The sequence below is a fragment of the Saccostrea cucullata genome, unplaced genomic scaffold (genome assembly GCF_032062105.1).
Source record: "Saccostrea cucullata isolate Sc308-1 unplaced genomic scaffold, CSIRO_AGI_Scuc_v1 ctg90, whole genome shotgun sequence".
NCBI lineage: Eukaryota > Metazoa > Mollusca > Bivalvia > Ostreida > Ostreidae > Saccostrea > Saccostrea cuccullata.
Genome location: NW_026940868.1, coordinates 721,047 through 739,663, shown reverse-complemented (window position 1 = coordinate 739,663; position 18,617 = coordinate 721,047). Strand labels below are relative to the sequence as shown.

General features: G+C 34.1%; 1 protein-coding gene across 1 annotated transcript in view; it reads left to right on the top strand.

Annotated features, from left to right (window-relative positions):
- Positions 1-5,712: 5,712 nt before the first annotated feature.
- The window catches only part of LOC134256509 (dynein axonemal heavy chain 6-like), a 48,718-nt gene continuing 35,813 nt past the window's right edge, over positions 5,713-18,617 (top strand). Inside the window, exons 1-16 of the mRNA XM_062739146.1 lie at positions 5,713-5,765; positions 7,660-8,063; positions 8,325-8,479; positions 8,588-8,733; positions 11,462-11,836; positions 12,011-12,147; positions 12,383-12,550; positions 12,798-12,904; positions 13,092-13,154; positions 13,558-13,825; positions 14,069-14,249; positions 14,513-14,697; positions 16,213-16,287; positions 17,681-17,736; positions 17,916-18,057; positions 18,336-18,570. Coding sequence (XP_062595130.1) covers positions 7,680-8,063; positions 8,325-8,479; positions 8,588-8,733; positions 11,462-11,836; positions 12,011-12,147; positions 12,383-12,550; positions 12,798-12,904; positions 13,092-13,154; positions 13,558-13,825; positions 14,069-14,249; positions 14,513-14,697; positions 16,213-16,287; positions 17,681-17,736; positions 17,916-18,057; positions 18,336-18,570 — 2,677 coding nt within the window. The 5' untranslated portion in view covers positions 5,713-5,765; positions 7,660-7,679. The remainder of the gene's footprint in view (positions 5,766-7,659; positions 8,064-8,324; positions 8,480-8,587; positions 8,734-11,461; positions 11,837-12,010; positions 12,148-12,382; positions 12,551-12,797; positions 12,905-13,091; positions 13,155-13,557; positions 13,826-14,068; positions 14,250-14,512; positions 14,698-16,212; positions 16,288-17,680; positions 17,737-17,915; positions 18,058-18,335; positions 18,571-18,617) is intronic.

Below are 18,617 nucleotides of genomic sequence, written 5' to 3'. Positions count from 1 at the left end.
ATACAGGGTATGAAATTTCGCTGCATTCTTATGAACCTGATACACCGTGTATATCCCAACATGCGGGGTGTATACTATGTTGTGCGCGGGGTGTATGCTTCCGAAGCGAGAGAAAGGGGGTCGAGGTACGTTCTTTGTCCGTGTTCTCAACTTACGGATATTTTTTGCCAGAAAGCATGTGCCTACGGAAGAAAGCATTATCTAAGGAGTATATGGATACCTATGAATCCACTGGACACCTTCTAGTTTTATCAAACACCTCAACACAATTCCGAGGATCGGAGCAAGATTGACGCTTCACTGTGTTTATGATCAAATATCAGAACAAACCTTTGCTTTATCATCACTTTTATATTATTGTTAAAAACATGTTTACAATATAAACGATTGTACAAATTGTCTGTTAATAAAACAGTTCGTATATATAAATATATTGACGAAAAATCAGTGTTGTCTCCGGGGTGTATGCAACATGTTGTACGCGGGGTGTATACCCCTTTCTTTGTACTTTATAGTATCATTGTCTGAAATGGCATTAAAAATTTTACTTAACAATTGACTTTTATGAAAGTTGTATTAATTTTTAAAATTATTCACTATTTTTGTAATTTCACGATTTGCTGGAGAAAAAAATTGATACACGTTTATCGCACTTTTGGCTTTGCATGCACATGGAAGTAAATTTACAGGGTACTTTGTTTAACTGTTTAATGTAATGACCAACAATCCATCCCTTCTTTCAATTTAAAGGCACCTTATTCAGATCCTTCTTTAATAAATGCTTCACATATGCATCATTTTAAACATTAACATTTTCACATAATCTGTAACTTTTAAAAATATTTTTTAAATGACATTGAAAAATGTCTTTTTGTAATGTCATAAACACAGCAAAAAAGTTCTCCTTCATGTAGTATTTAAATGCTGTGTACTTTGCCCCCAGGAGCCCATATTTGGCAGTAAACTATTTGTTTATATTGAGGCGTATTGTATTGAGTACATATTTTCTAGAAATGGGCCCGGGGAAGGTGTGTTTGTGTCTTAGGTCATATTTTTAGGGGGGGGAGGGTCTTACACTACGTGTACATATACGATAATAAATTAGAGTAGGGGTGAATATGCATCAATTGATATTAATTACACATCATCGTAAAATTGTAATTGTACCAAAAACAGTTTTTTTTTTCAATTGTGCATGCCCTCAGAAAATTGTCGTCCTTTTTTACAAATGTGCACTTTTATAGCCGGCTTTACATGTTTATTGTGATTTGTAAAATATGAAATCTTTTCAGATAAGGAAAAATGAGTCCACATATTGCGAAAATTGAAAGGAAAATTAATTTATCATTATACAGACACATAGTATTACCCCACTTTTTGTTCCAGACACAACTTTTTCACTATAGAATATGTTCATCGAAAGACAGCTTGCCCCCCCCCTCCCCCCTCTTATGTTGCACGATAGTCAAATAATGGTTATGTAGTATGTTTAAGTAAAAAAAAAGAATTGGTACTGAAAAAAGATGGGACCTACAATCCCATCTGAAATAGGAGTTTTGAGTTTCGATAAGCTCCCCCCTCTTTTTTATAGCTAGTCAACTTATGTCAAGTTTTTTTTTTTTCAGATACCCCCCCCCCCCCTTAAAAAAGATTCTACGTCACTACCATAAATGCTTAAGAATACATGTATTAATAACAAATGTTGCAGAAACAAAAATAATGATTTATTCATTCATGTACTGTTTCTATTATTTTTAACAGGCGAAATATTTAGATTAAAACGAGCTGAAGAAAGGACAAAGTGTCCTCAATCCACGGGGGGGGGGGGGGGGAGATTTCATGATTACGTAGATTTAGACCATTGCGCCATCCTACAATGTAGCATTAATTCAGATAGCAATCGCTCCTTGCACACCTAGTGCCTATTTTGTTTAAATATAATCGTTTCTTTTTAATTTTTCTATTTTGATTTTTAAAAATTTAGTTTGTTTTATACTTTATTAAGTTTATGGAAATAAGTTTTTGGTTCGGCATTAGTATTAAGGTCTTTTATCAACACTATCTGTTGCTTATAAACCTGTGTGAATAATATTTCCATTGATACTTCGCACTAACAATCCTAAGACAAATATGGGGTATACACCCCGCGTACAACATGTTGCATACACCCCGGGCACAACATTGATTTTTCGTCAAAATCTTTATATACGAACTGTTTTATTTACAGACAATTTGTACAATCGTTTATATTGTAAACATGTATTTAACAATAATATAAAAGTGATGATAAAGCAAAGGTTTGTTCTGATATTTGATCATAAACACAGTGTAGCGTCAATCTTGCTCCGATCCTCGGAATTGTGTTGAGGTGTTTGATAAAACTAGAAGGTGTCCAGTGGATTCATAGGTATCCATATACTCCTTAGATAATGCTTTCTTCCGTAGGCACATGCTTTCTGGCAAAAAATATCCGAAAGTTGAGAACACGGACAAAGAACGTACCTTTTTACCCCCTTTCTCTCGCTTCGGAAGCATACACCCCGCGCACAACATAGTATACACCCCGCATGTTGGGATATACACGGTGTGATAGAAAACGGAGAATAAAGCTGACGAAACAAATTTAAAAGTCCAGGAATGAAGGGGCGGGGGTGGGTGGGTTCAGACTTTTATATGATAATGTCACCTACCACAAACAGTATCAAATTACGAATACAACAACTGGATCACCCTCCTTAATCAACAATGATATTTATCACCATGCGACTTTTTCTTATTCCTTAATTTTGAAAATGCTACATGTATATCTGGACGCCTTTTCCATTCCAGATCTGGTTTGATTTCAACGTTATTAGTGTCCAAAGATTCATGTCTCTTTTTAAGTAAAGAAATATATTCCTAAGCTGGACAAACAGCCTTAGTGGATGTGTTGAAGTGAAAGAAAAGAATACTACATACTAGTATTATGTCTTACTATACTATAAAATGTCTCACAATATATTTCATGCTTTTATACACACACGTATATTCTCTTAAAATTGTAAAATAGTAGGTTAGTGGTTTAATATACCAGTAGATGCATGTACATAATATTGAAATTTTCCTCTGTAACACTTTATGACTCGAAATAAGCAACGGAAAGAGTTTCATAATAAAATACAATACAGGATATATTATAGCTTAAGCTGTTGTTTGCTGAATGTGACATTTTATGTTTCTGATCAAGTTTATCCGCCTCATACTATAATACATGTATACCATATATGTGTTTCTCAAATAAATAAATAAATAAATAAAAATGTACAGTACATGTATCTATGATGCAGCTATATTATACATGTACTGGTATATCAGAAATCTGTATGAAAACAGAATTCTGCGAAAAAAAAAAATTAGATATTTGGTCACTTTGAAAATCATCAACAAAGAAAAGTGACCATCGAAGAGATATGAACATTTTGACAGAATTTTTTAAGAAAGGAATCATGTGGAATACTATCTCTTTTATATTCTGATACCATTTCTCATAAAAATGAATTTTTCGTTACATTGTATTTTGTAATTTAATGTCATTTTCCTCCTCAACTTACAGTTTATTTGATGTATGAAATATCCAACAATTATGATATTTACGAATGTATCATCCACATTTTTTTCTGTCATTTAATTATATATATGTCAAATGAGTAAATGTAGTACTATATTAATGTTTTCATATCGCTGAATTCTGATTGAACATGCAGTTCCTCAGCTTAATTATAAACATGTATATTTTATTTATGAGGTAAACGTCATCAAGAATACAACTAATAAACAAAAGATTTAGCTCAATTTTTAAAGTAGCATCAGTAAAACTTACCCAAAACGTTCCAATAAAGATTTAATTCAAAAAACACGATATATATAACTTTAAGCTTCATGTTTCCCCTAAGAAATGTATCCCTGTCACAATGGAGTATTTAATATTTGTATGATACATTGTGCGTCTTTTTCAGAACGCATCCCCCCAATCATACGTTACAGATATTTCCGTTCTTGGTGAGTACCCCCTATTACGTGATTTTGTACATATGGATGACTTTTTGTTATTTTTTCAGAAGTTATTTTGCAATTTGTGAAAAGCAACTAAAGAAAAAACAGACAAAAGAACAAAAATACTTTAAACAGAACAAAATTAAACAAGATGTGTTTATGAAACACTATGCGCCCGGTGGCAACAAAAATCGAAAAAGCTATTTATAGCATACTAGCATAAGTAACAGTCAAGGTCACAAGATCATTGACCTTGGTGTCATTTGAAAGACCTTGATTAGTCGAGTATGCACACCAAATATGAAGTCTCTATCTTTTATGGTTCAAAAGTTATGGTGAGAGGTACAAAAATGCTATTTTTAGCATATAGGTCACAGTCAAGGTCACCAGGTCATTGACCTTGGTTTCATTTGAAAGAACTTTATTAGTGTAGTATGCATACTTAATATGAAGTCTCTATCTGTCATGGTTCAAAAGTTATGGCGAAGGTTAAAGTTTGCAGACAGAAAATCTATTTTTAGCATATAGGTCACATTCAGGGTCACAATGTCATTAATATTGGTGTCATTTGAAAGCACTTAATTAGTGAAGTATGCATACCAAATATGAAGTTTCTACCTTTCATGGTTCAAAAGTTATGGCAAAGGTTAAAGTTTGGGGACAAACAAACAAACAAACAAACAAACAGACAGACAGACAGACAGACAGACAGACAGGACAAAAACAATATACGCCTCGGATCTATCGATCCGGGCGCATAAAAACAAACAAACAAACAAACAAACAAAAAAAAACGAACCGAACGAACAAATCAGTTAAAATTTGTAACCCCCCCCCAAGTTAGGAAGACAACCTTATACTCTAATTCTATGTTATAAATATACTTCCCTGAGGTACAGTTTATTTAAAAAAAGTCTTCCAGGGGGGGGGGGAGCGATTAACAGATAAAAAAGATTCAAACCTGAAGAAAAAACTTAACAGACCTGACTGAAACTCCTAAAGGGGGGAGGGGGTCGAACTTTTTTCAGTACCATTTTTTTTCTCAAACACTCTACCACTTATTAAACCCTTCTTTCACTACACTGCAACGTGCCTGTTGAAAGGGGGAGGGGAAACGTACGCCCCAATCATGAATGTTCAATGCCTATAATATCGTGTCTATATTTGGGGGCGGTGGGAGCTAAGACCCCCTCCCTCCTTGGCCCTGGATCCGACTCCTATGTAAAGACATCACGGGAAACTATTTTTAACTGATCAATTAATTATTTATAAAAATATATTTTTTTCCAATTACAAGTATAAAGTTTTCCTTTATAGGAGAAATAAAACTGAAACTACGAAAGCCTATTAGGATCAATCTAGAGAGAAAAAAAATAAAAGGCGTTATAACGCCTTTCGAAAAGGCCATTAAAACTTTCTTTTAATATCTGGTCTTGGAAAACTGGAATCGTTGTTAACTTTCCTCATTGATATACTTTAACTGTATTTATTATTCCATGACATTTTTTGAAGTTAGAGTAATCTAGGGTGAATTAAAAAATGATTTTTTTAATAACATGAATGAAGAATATGATCAAAATATATTTCAGTTGGATCCATTCACCGACTCATTTGCCGAATTCAATATCGGTTCAGGTTCGGAAAATAGTCGTCTCGCAAAGCACCTTGGGTATTGCTAAGGTACATAAACTGTCATGGCGGAAAATCAGACAAGTTTGAACTTTATTATGTTTGTAAGTTCTTAATTTGATGTAGTATTCTTTCAAAACTATGACACAGGGGGCAAATGTACATATTTTACTCTCTGTATATTTCAAATCGATGCTTAATGACATACATACTGTCCAAAGGGGCGTAGAAATGACAAAAAAAAAAGAAGAATAAGAACAGCATATGCCCCTTATTTTGTACGCGCACAGATAATTGTTGTAAATCAGCATCTCGATCATGTAAGGAACAAAATAAGGTTATGAAACTTTTAAATAATTATAAAACTAAATAAATCTTTCAGATAAAAGATCTCGTTCATTAAAACAAATTGCTAAAGCTGTATCTGAGGCCCAGCACAATCTCTGATTTAGCTATATAGCTTGATTAGATAATTTTACTCTATTGGGAACGTCAAAAATGTTTAAAATCTTACACTGACATAAATCAGAGACGTAATATATTTTACGGTGTGACCGTTGGGGCGAGCGCAGTTGTACCATCAAAAACACTTGACTGCTTGATATCAGCCACTTCGAACGTCAAGCCGCACGAGACATCTCGACTAGCTGTGACGTCATACGACGTCACAAAGCTCGTCGGGGTTTACGGAGACAGCCAAGCATCTGTTTGAAACTATAGAACTAGTGTAATTTTTGTCGAAAAACATTGCAGAGTTATTTCTTGTTTCTTTGAAAGATTTCTACAAACTGAAAGTCTGATATATGCTTTACGTTATTATTTATTTATTTATTCGGCAATATTCGCACAAAGGACATTGGGTAGTGCAGGAATTCTGGGAATGTTGCACAGAGAAATTTGGCTGACGTATGTACAGATTTCAATCCGAATTTCCTCTGTTCTTACACGTTAGTCTATTGAGCTCGCTGCGCTCGCTATAATAGATGTTTCTGCATAAATATGATACTCTCGACCGTCACTCAGTACTTTATGTCAGCAGCTTTGTTTTAAAATATAATTTCAAGTTTCTGTAATCACAATTTAGCTAATACAGACTGGAAGTAATAAACGCTAAAAGAAGAAAGAAGTTCAGACTGAAGAATGTATCAAGGTGTAAATTTTTTTCTTGAATTTGTTCACATCCAATCAAAACACAGGGAATCAATAAATAAAATTAAGATTGGAATTATATAAGGGTATTGATTTTATTTTGATTAATATTGGCCAAATTTGGTTGTACAAATGCATGAGCTTACTAGTAATATCCTGGGTATAACACATAACTATTTCTTTATAAATATAACCCCTTTCAAAAAGTCCAATATTGATTGCATCAGAAGTCCTGTAGTAGATGATCTTTTAAGATAAATGTTTATTTTTCTATTGATAAATTTTTAATATTTTTTTCATTATGAATGAATAGTATAGTTTTGTAATAGGGTGAAGGAAAGGAGGAAATGTATAGTTGGACTGTGAACTGACCCCGGCCCTCTGCATCACTATAATCAGGTGCTCTACCAACTGAGCTACCCAGGTCGATATCTATGGCCCAAACCGTTACAGCTTTTATGACATCAGTAAATTAAGTTTTTAATTCAAATTCTGTTGTAACTTTCCATCTAAATGACAGTCAAACTTCGTTATCTTGAACCAGATGGGACTGAGAAAAAACTATGAGATATCCTACGATTTGAGATATCGAGGGTAAAATAATATGTGGTTGGGACTTCCACATCGCTTTGACTTATCCATGGTAATCGAGATATTGGAGTTCAAGATAACGAAGTTCAACTGTATATTTTCTTTTTTTCAAAGGATTACAGGGCAGTGGTAGATACATGTATTTGCTGTGCCCCTAAATATAAATATGTTTTAAAAGGCTGTCTACTTGTACATTTCTTTTGTGCAATGGTCAACACATCATAATAAATTGTTATAAAGATTGGAGATATGTTGTAGGTAATGTGAACAGAAGAGGTATGGCAGCTGACGTACGAGGGGAATCTAGGGGTAGCTTTCACAGTCAGTCCCAGTATTCTGAGTCTACTGTCATTAACCAGGATATCGCCGACCCGGATCTTTTTCAAGCGGAAATCTTCCCCACAAAAACAGAAAAAACCTCCCCGCAGAAAAATGTTAGTTTTGCTCCAGATTCACATCTAGAGAGGGCTAAAAGCATTGAAGAACTTGCAAGTAGACCTCTGAAAATACCCAATGGGAATGGTCCAAGTGCAGCTAGCCATTTGTTGGCTCGCTTGGTGGATAGATCAGAAAATTCTCAGGCCTTGAGAGTTGCCAGGGGTCAACCAAGAGTGGCCCCTTCTGTGGTGCCTCCTATTGGAAAGAAACAACCATCATTACCAGTAAGGTTTTATATATCCATTTAAATACAAAAATTAAACAAAAATTTAAAAGGATAAGCAAACAAAGATTAATACATGTATTCAATAAGACATTTGTGATTTAATGTCTGAATTTTTTTCACAACAAACCATCATGTTGACAAATAAATGTTTATGCAGATGTAAATTCTTGGGCAAGGATGAGTGATGACTCATAAAATCCATGAAACTGATCCCAGGTAAATGATAGCTTCTTATATATTAAAATGAATTCAATTTTAGGGTCCCTTTTCACCAAGCCCTCCACCACCAAAGAGTAATGGCACCGCTGCACCACCAGCATACTTCCGGACAACCCTTTTTAAGAAGGACTATCAGAAAAGGCAACAACAAAGAAAAGAGCCAACACAAGAGGATTTGCCGCTCACAGTGGATAGGTGGGATCTCAGTATTTAAATTATCTGATCTTATAAACAACCTCAGACAATATTTTGGTTTTTCTCATTGAAAATCAACTTTGTATCTGAATCTTACTTTTATTTAAGGATACACAAGCAGGTGCCCCCATCCCCTGCCCCCTCCATGACAATGGATGAGATCCCCCCAGAGGAGGCAGAGGAATTGGAGGTAATGGCCGAGCTCCAGGAACTCATGGGACCCGGGACTGAAGCCAGCACAGTCATAAGATCAGGTAAAATAGCACTCTTTCCTGTCTCTCCCCCACAAACACCAAAAAGGGGGAAATGAATGCCTCACTTTTCATCATACATTTTTGAGACATTAAATTTTTTATAATATTTGCATATAATGTATGATAGATGTTTAATTATAATTCTCCAGTGTAGCTTCAAGTGAACTCTAAAATTTTTGAAATGATTATGGACAGAATCTTTATAAAACGATTTTAATTTAATCTAAATATTTTGCTGGTACTTTGAAGCATTTTAAGGTAGTCCGATCCTTAGGTTCATAAAATTAGCAGTTAAGCAATCGAAAATACTCATAAAAATATCTCTGAGTCCACAAAGTAATGTTAATTTACCCACAATACATGTATTTCTTTAAAGTTAAACATAAAAGTTAATCATATTATATAGGGAAAATTGTCAAATCTCCAATATATATTCAGAAAAAGCAAATAGGAATATCAGCTTTGCATTTTCTAATTGGAATTTGATCAACAAATATATTTTAGGTTAAAAAACAATAGGTATCCAGTCATCCAGAGAAATTGTCATGATTTTTATACTTATTTGGTATTCTATGTCTTCTATTTCCTTCATGTATTATATAAAACATTGTGTAAAAGACTATTGCTATCATTGCAATACATCACAAATTATTTCTAATTTCATATCATGTTACTAAGTATTGGTATCTAAGACTTGATTCAAGAAAATATTACTTCTCTAAAACTGTTTTTATTAGCTCACCTGAGCCGAAGGCTCAAGTGAGCTTTTCTGATCACATTTTGTCCGTCGTCCGTCCGTCCGTCCGTCTGTCTGTCTAGCTGTCCGTCCGTCTGTAAACTTTTCACATTTTCGACTTCTTCTCAAGAACCACTGGGCCTATTTTGACCAAACTTGGTACACAGCATCCTTGGGTGATGGAAAGTTTTAGCTGTTTAAATGAAGTGCCAAGTACCTCTTCAAGGGGAGATAATCAAGAAAAGACAAAAAAATGGTGGGGTCATTAAAAAATCTTCTTCTCAAGAACCACTGGGCCAATAAGGCTGAAACTGATGTGGAAGCACTCTTGGATAGTGTAGATTCTAAATTGTTCAAATCATGACCCCCGGGGGTTGGGCGGGGCCACAATGGGGAATCAAAGTTTTACATAGAAATATATAGGAAAAATCTTTGAAAATCTTCTTCTCAAGAACCACTGGGCCAAAAAAGCTGAAACGTATGTGGAAGTACCCTGGGGTAGTGCAGATTCTAAATTGTTCAAATCATGCCCCCGGGGGTTGGGCGGGGCCACAATGGGGAATTAAAGTTTTACACAGAAATATATATGAAAAATCTTTGAAAATCTTCTCCTCAAGAACCACTGGGCCAGAAAAGCTTAAACTCATGTGGAAGCATCATGGGGTAGTGTAGATTCTAATTTGTTCAAATCATGACCCTGGGGGTAGGGCGGGGCCACAATGGTGAATCAAAGTTTTACATAGAAATATTTAGGAAAAATCTTTGAAAATCTTCTTCTCAAGAACCACTGGGCCAGAAAAGCTGAAACTGATGTGGAAGCACCCTGGGGTAGTGTAGATTCTAAATTGTTCAAAGCATGACCCCCGGGGGTAGGGCGGGGCCACAATGGTGAATCAAAATTTTACATAGAAGTATATAGGAAAAATCTTTGAAAATCTTCTTTTCAAGAACCACTGGGTCAGAAAAGCTGAAACTTATGAGGAAGCATCCTGGGGTAGTGTTAATTCTAAACTGTTCAAATCGTGACCCCTGGGGGTAGGGCAGGGCCACAATGGGGAATCAAATTTTACATAGAAGTATATAGGAAAAATCTTTGGAAATCTTCTTCTCAAGAACCATTGGGCCAGAATAGCTGAAACTTATGTGGATGCATCGTGGGGTAGTGTAGATTCTAAATTGTTCAAATCATGACCCCCGGGGGTAGGGTGGGGTCACAATGGGGAATCAAAGTTTTACATAAAAATATATTGGAAAAATCTTTGAAAATCTTCTTTTCAAGAACCACTGGGCCAGAAAAGCTGAAACAGATGTGGAAGCACCCTGGGTGTAAATGTAAATTGTTCAAATCATGACCCCAGGGGGTGGGGCGGGGCCATTGTTCAAATTTTACATAGAAATATATAGGAAACATCTTTGAAAATCTTCTTTTCAAGAACCACTGGGGTGAAACAGATGTGGAAGCACCCTGGGGTGTAGATTCTAAATTGTTCAAATCATGATCCAGGGTGGGGCCACAATGGTGAATCAAAATTTTACATAGAAATATATAGGAAAAATCTTTGAAAATCTTCTTCTCAAGAACCACTGGACCAGAAAAGCTGAAACTGATGTGGAAGCATCCTGGGTAGTGTAGATTTCAAATTGTGTAAATTATGATCATTTGGGTATAGGGTGGGGTCACAATATGTATTACAAGGGGGAAATCTGGTAAAGAACAATATGACAAAAGATTCTCAGGTGAGCGATGTGGCCCATGGGCCTCTTGTTTTTTTTCCTTTTATGGAGTTCAAATGTCAACTTTTTATAAGACCTTTTCTAAGACTTCCATAAACCTTGAATCATACATAAATGAATTAAATGAGAATTGTTGCATGAAAAGTTTTCATTTTCAAGCCTCATATTGATGCTTTTTAGATTAAATATTAATTTTTGGAGTTATCCTTCGTGGCTGAGGATCGGATATCCTTAAGAGCACTGATTTTCTGCTTTTAGAGAGTGTGGCAGAAATGGAAGATCTGGAAACCCCAATCAGCAGAGAGGGGGCATCCACTGGTGATAAATCGATCAAACTCTCCAAGAGTCACAGCGCTACATCCAAACCAGGAACTTCTTACACCAATTTCTCAGTTCCCTCTCCTACAAAGGAGGAACAAGAGGAAGACGCTAAGCTACAGTCTATGATGGAGAAATATCCCGAAACCATTCCAATTATTGATGAAATCAAGGATGATAAAGCTTCCACTGATGCTAAAGGCAAGGGAAAAGCTGACCAGCTGGCCAAAGCAGCCGCCAGAAAATCATCTGGGAGGAAAAAAGACATGAGTCACGTCCTCTCTTACTTGAAGAAAAACAAATATGATGATACAGGTAGGTTTTAATTAAAAAAATAATTTTCCAGGATTTTTTTTAGGGGGAGAGGGGAATTTTTTCAATAATAAGCAGTAAAGACTACTTAAAACTTTTTTGATCAATAAAACATGGAAAATATTAAGACTAGTGATAAATACTTAATGTTTATTAAGATTATCATTTTTTGAATAGTTCCAGAAAATGATGACATAATGGAGAACCTTATAAAGCTAAGGGAAAGGTTAGGATGGAAGACTGAGATTCCTCGTCATGCGATGGGGTGCAGGGCCGCAATGGAAAAACTGAAGGATCTCCCAGAAAATGAAAAGGTGAGTTTTATTAAAAGTTTGTTTATATACACATTCATACATATCTACACTTTAATACCTTTGTACCTTTTTTAACTTTTTGCATGGAGATTTGTTAATTTTAGATGATGTAAATCCTCTGTGCCAATTTTAAAAATCTAGACATGACTTCTCTTTATTCATTGTTTTAAAAACTGTTTATTTTTTAATTTGTTTTTTAATCTACTGAAATGAAGAAATTTATTTATTTGTACAGGAGCGAGCCAAAATGAAGGAGGACGATGGAGAATTTTTATACTGTCTGCCCAGACAGAGGAAAAATCGTCGAGCCAGATATGATCCTTTTGATTTACAAGTTGTCTCCCCTAATGAGGCCCAGAAGTCTGATCAGTATTACACAATATCTGCTTCCTTTATCACAAGGGTAATTTCATAAATTATAACCATTAGAAACATTTCCTTCTGTAGCATTTATAATCAAAGACTCCCCCTCCCCCAAATTATTAAGCTATTAAGCAGTGGAAGTCATTTTCTAAGGAGGGGGGGGGGCACAAATAAAATTCTGAATACTGGGGGAATGCAAGGCTGAAAATAGTTGACCTTTGTTTGACTTAAATTTTGATGCAGGAAAATACTTAACACATAACAGTTCTCACTTTTTTAATGTGTAGATTATCCAGAGTAAGTCAGAGACCTTCAACACCCCAGTTCTGTGGTGGTTATGGGAGAGAAGACTTTTCTACATGGTGTACAACTTCCCAGTCTTTGTCAAGTTTAGGTAAGGCAGTTTTATATCTTTATGTTATTCAAAGAGGATATCAAATGATGTTTACGTTCATAAATCACTGTGCTTCCTGAAGTACATGTAAAATAGACAAGACAGATATTTTTTAATACAGTGTAATTGAATTTATCTGATAGATGTTTTTACTATTTCTACATTGAAACAACTTTTCTTTATTCAGGTTATGGAAAACTTTCAAACAATGGAAAAGAAATGTAAGACTACAGAAAAGCAGCCAAAGCAGGTTTGTACATATAATTCATCTAAATTTGAAATATAGTGTATATACCATAAAATAAATGCCATTTGTAACAATTTTTATGAATCTGCAGTTCAGAGCTTGCAATGAGGCCATGTAACTTAGACAAGCTCACTTTTGAAGTCTTGCAGTCTCACTTATATAGCAGAAAAAGATTCAAAATGAGCTCATCTGATTATTTTGGTCCCAGAGCCTGAACTATGACAAATAATAAATATGATAAAGGTTTTCTGTTTTATAAACCATTTATTAAATTCTTCTGCTGTTTTGTATTCCATGAGTTGGAGTTTTTAGGGAATCTCCTACACATTTCTTGCAAACATAAAAGTTGATTTACAATTATTTCTTGAATGAAAAAAAATAATTTAATATGTCTTTGAAATTTTAGGGCTGTCTTATACAAGACTCTCTTCATTGCTAACGAGATCCTGCAGGGTTGTCTTGTCCATGTCAGGAAGCTGTGCGAGGCGGCCTCGGGGAGCCTGAGCGGACTAGGGGAGGGGGAACACGCCATCTCCCTCGTGTGTCTGGACAAGACCCAGACTCTGACACTGGAGGATTTCATGTCCATACAGCATCAGCAGGGAGATAAAGCCCTGAAACAGCTGAATGCACTGAGGGAAAAAATTATCAATTTAGTCTGGGAATCTTGTGCTGTAAGTATTAATAGCTTGATCTGATACTGTTTAACTTTGGTGTCTCAATTACAAATATGTATCTCCAATACTATTAAGATGTCAAAGTGAATTGGAAGTCTCAAACACTAATTTTTTAAGTATTTTACCCTTGATATCTCAAAGCCTCTGATATCTCAAAGTTTTTCTTATTCCTACTGAGCTTGAGATAATGAGGGTTGGTGCTAAAATTTAAATTAAACTTGAGATTTTCTTCTGTTTCAGACTGTGGCTGAGATGGAGGGCATTACTACAGGAATCCGAGATGACAACAATCCAAAGAAAGTGAAGATAAAGGTTCCTAAGGAGGAAGCCCCTGTAGCTGTCACCAGTAAAACCAAGCTACAGGAGAAATACGGCTTCACAAGCAAAACATCGGCCATAGCCAAAACTACAGAAAAAAGTAGTGAGTTTTCTGATTTAGTTATAATGTATTTTAGAGTTTTAATGGTAAAGGTTAAAGGTTAAAAAAAAAACATAAAGCATTTTATATTTTTGAGAAAGGTAGAAGGAAAAATAACATTAGTGCATTGTGGTTTATGATTATGGATATCATTTGAACATGTACAAAGAAATTCTGCAATTTTCTCTGGTTTGTGATTTTATGTGAGTTTTTCCATTATTAGATTTGAATGTTGGATTGTGAATACATTCTTTCTATATATTTAGGAGTGAAGCCATTGTATGCTGAGATTTCTGAATGGAGGAAGATCTTGTCACGCCTGTGTAGTTTTCTCCGATCTGTGGACTACCTGATTTTGGAGATGTTAAGACGTTTAGTGTTGACAGCGGTTCGCCAATTGCTGGACCACCTGGTGGCATCGTATAACGTCACTGATGAAGACGAAGAAAAGGTATAAGGAATAAGTATTTTTGTTTTGCACTTTGACAGTGTTGGATTTCATGCAGATTGCAAGATTTTGAAGAGCAAAATACTAGTAGTATAAAGTGTACATGAACAGTTGAACTTCATTATCTCAAACACTGATACATGTACTGTAAATCACTTTTTATTTGCGAGAACTTTATTTTTGTGTAATTATGCGAAACGGTATGCTCACGAAAAATTCGTTCTCGCGTATAATAGAATTCCTTAAGATTACATAGAGCAATGACCAGAATTCGTGAAAATTTTATCTCGCTGATAAAGAGTCAATGTCTATCTCATGAAAATAAGCGTTGCGAAAATTAAGTAATCTACAGTATCTTGAATACCAGAGATAGGTGGAAGGGAGTTGGCAGTCCCAAACACTTATTCTTCTGGGTTTTTTTAATCAAGATTATCTTGAATCATCAGATATTTTGAAGTTTTCTCTTGATCTTAAGTTTGAGATAATAGGGTTGAACTGTATAAGTTGAAATGGATATTCAAAGGGTAGATTTTCCTTCCCATTAAGTTGAAGAAAATGACTATCATTTCAAACCTATAGTGACAAGATTCTGAGTAGAAAATTGATACAATAGTGACAGTGTAGTGACTATTTTTTTGTTGTAGATTCAAAAGTAACTTTTGTACACATGATATCATAGTAATTGTATCTGTGGCTTCTTGAAATTTTCTTTAGAAGGTCATCTCAAGAATTAGATCATGTATGTCGTTTTTATCAGGGATTTGTATCAGATCACCGTATTGTAAGTTTCAAGTTCCTGTTTTGTTCTTTGTTCCATACAAATTGTCATGTTACTTTGAATAATTCTCCAAACATTCTGAATTTGATTTCAGCCAAAAAATTCCCCACCAAACTTAACATGGTATTTTACTTATGATAAATCCCTGTTTGTTAAAAAGGAATAAAAAATTATTGAAGGATTAAAAAAAACACACGACATTTCTTTTGTTTTATTAACCATAACAAGGGTTTTATTCAACCTTTTTACTCCCAAAATACTTGTTAATGCACAATTTTAAATCATTTAATGAAATGGTTTTCATCTGCACAAATTGTATTGAAAATTCTTATAAAGAACTGTATCCAGATCTGTATTTTTTTAACTTGTGCAAATACCATAATCCTGATTCATAATTTTGAAACTTTCAGATTTTTACTGATATTTGACCAAATATAGATTTTTTTTCTGATAAAGTTTGTTAAAGATATAGCTTTCATTTTAAATTTTGGGAACACATTAGTATAAAAGTTATGAGATTTATTTTTGGTTGGTAAAAATATACCCAGGTACTCACTAGAAGTTCAATAAATGAACATAAAAGGCTTAAAAAATATTTACATCAAGCTGAAATTAATTTAATAAGTAATATTTTACAGGGAATGCTACAAAAAAAGAATATTGGATAATATTGAATAATTGAATAATCAATATTCCAAGTAATTAAGGGAGTTAATGAACAAAAATTCTTATTTTGACAGGCTTCTTCTTACATACCATCTGAACACACCTCTGCTAGCAATTCTCCCGAGCCAGAAAACCGAGACAAAATTCAGGTCTTTGTGCATGAAACGTGTGCAAGTCCGTTGTACAATAATCAGTGTTTTGTTGCCTCTTGTTACTGGTCGGCTTTGTAATGCCAATGTTATGATTTTAACTTTGTTATCTTTTAAGTTCAAGAGCTTTCTTTATTGTGTGTCTGTAAATTAAGAAAAAAGGATTTTTTATCCTATAATCAGAGTGTTTTAATGCTTATAAGGATGGAGAGATAATTTATTTCATCTTATATCCTGGCTTTAAATGTTTGGTATTAACATTAATTTTTTTTATTTTTCGTAAATAAATAAATGATTTGAAATGTTGAATTAAAAAAAAAAATACACCAGTTTCCTAATAGTTGAATTCCCCATTCCAAACTATAGCTTTTGACAAAGTTTTAGTAAGCTAATTCTGCTAATTATTATACAAATCTAGAATTACTAATTATACATGATGGTACACAAAAATGTACCGGGTATAATAAAAGTCAAGAGAAATTTAATCCAGTATAATTCTTGTTACCCAAATGTGTTGTGCTGTATTTCTGTTAGAATTTTATTTCAGTTTTCATCTTTCTTTTTTCTTTTCATTTTCACTTTTATTAGAAATTTAATATTTTTTTCCAGTTACTGACCAAGAGACTTGTAAGAAACAAAAAAATATATATTACATCATTTTATTTATATCTATAGCTTATCATATAGTATATAAAACTTGTTATATTTCTCAGGTCTTTTTGCTTTGATGTAATATGTTACAAATATTACTATAACTGCGTGTGGGGATATCTTTCTTTTTTCTTCTTTATGAACCAATTTTTATTTGCTTTAAATAAATAAGTGCAACTATCTCTCACAAACATATATTGTATATTATGTGCCAGTCCCATACAACTTTCTGAAGCTGAAAAATCTTTATGCTTATTTCTGAATAAAGATTGATGGAAATAAAAGTTGGTTAACAATGTCTTAATTTAGAAAATAATTTCATTCCAATTTAAAGTATATCCCAAGCTAGCTTACCATTTAACCAAACCCCTGCAATTTTTCTCAATTTTTAGCTATGTGTCACATTTAATGAATTTTTTCCCCCAAAATCTTTTACAGCGTATTTTAATTTTTTTTTATTTTGCAGCACCTTAATTGGTTTTAACTTTATGCATGCTTTTATCTTAAATTAGTTGATAAGATGCTTGATGAAATTTTTAAATGTACATCAAAACTTTCAAACACCCTTTAGGTCAATTAAGTTATAAGAATGAAGCACAATTTAAAAAGTTTTCATCAACTAGTTTATTGCTTTCTTTCTAATTATGAAGAGTCTGTTATTTTTCTGTAACAAAACATTTGATATTGGATTTGATATTTCAAAACAAGCATTTGATATTGACTGAATCCTTGTTTATTACAGATGAGTGAACATGGAACTCATTCAGAGAGAAGTGACAGTGTTTCCTCTATAAGCAGGTAGGGATTCTGTTTATCACAGGGATTATCAAAGGGAGGGGGGTCTTTTGTGGGCACATATCATTGTTTGCTATCTTTTGTACCTTATATAGTATTGTGTTACCCAGGATTTTGAAAATTAAAAAGAAAAAGCTACAATATAAATTTAATTCATTTGTAATTTAAATATTTTTTTCCAGGCCTATGACTGCGGCAAGTCACAGTCAAACCAGCAGTAAACCTAAGCTCCCGCCCCCACCCAAGGCAGATACCCCCTACGAGATCCCACATTTTGACTTTGATCAACCAGAAATCGTAGAGGGACCACCGGATGTAGATGAGGTAAGCTGTATTTTGTGTATTCAGGGTTATATCTCTATCATTTTTTTTTCCTATATTGATCTTGCAGATGTCATGTTAAAAAATTGGACAATCATTATGTGTAGTAAATGGTTGTATGATTTTTAATAGGCTTATTATTTGATTTTGATTTTGCAAAATGATTTTTAAAAATCTGTTTTAATGAACAAAAGAATGAAAAATAGTTTTGTAACTGTGAAGGGTTTGTAATTTTTTTTAATGTTTGCAATCTTAATTGATATTCATTAATACCCCAACAGGTTTTGGAGGAAATTAGACAGAAAGACGTGGTAGAGGAAATCATAGCCCCAGTCTTTAGTATTCAGCTGGTGCTAAATGTCCCGGGGACCGAAAAACCCCAGAAAGAGGAGAGAAAAAGACACAGACGAGGAAAGTCCTACTCACCAGACAAGAGTGGATATTTCAGCAATGGAAAAACAGACTCCGCTTCCACACGTAAAACTGTCCAGTTTCAGGATATTCATGAGACTTCAGGTAAAGATGACATTTTACATTTCAGAAAACATTTCATAAATGTATTG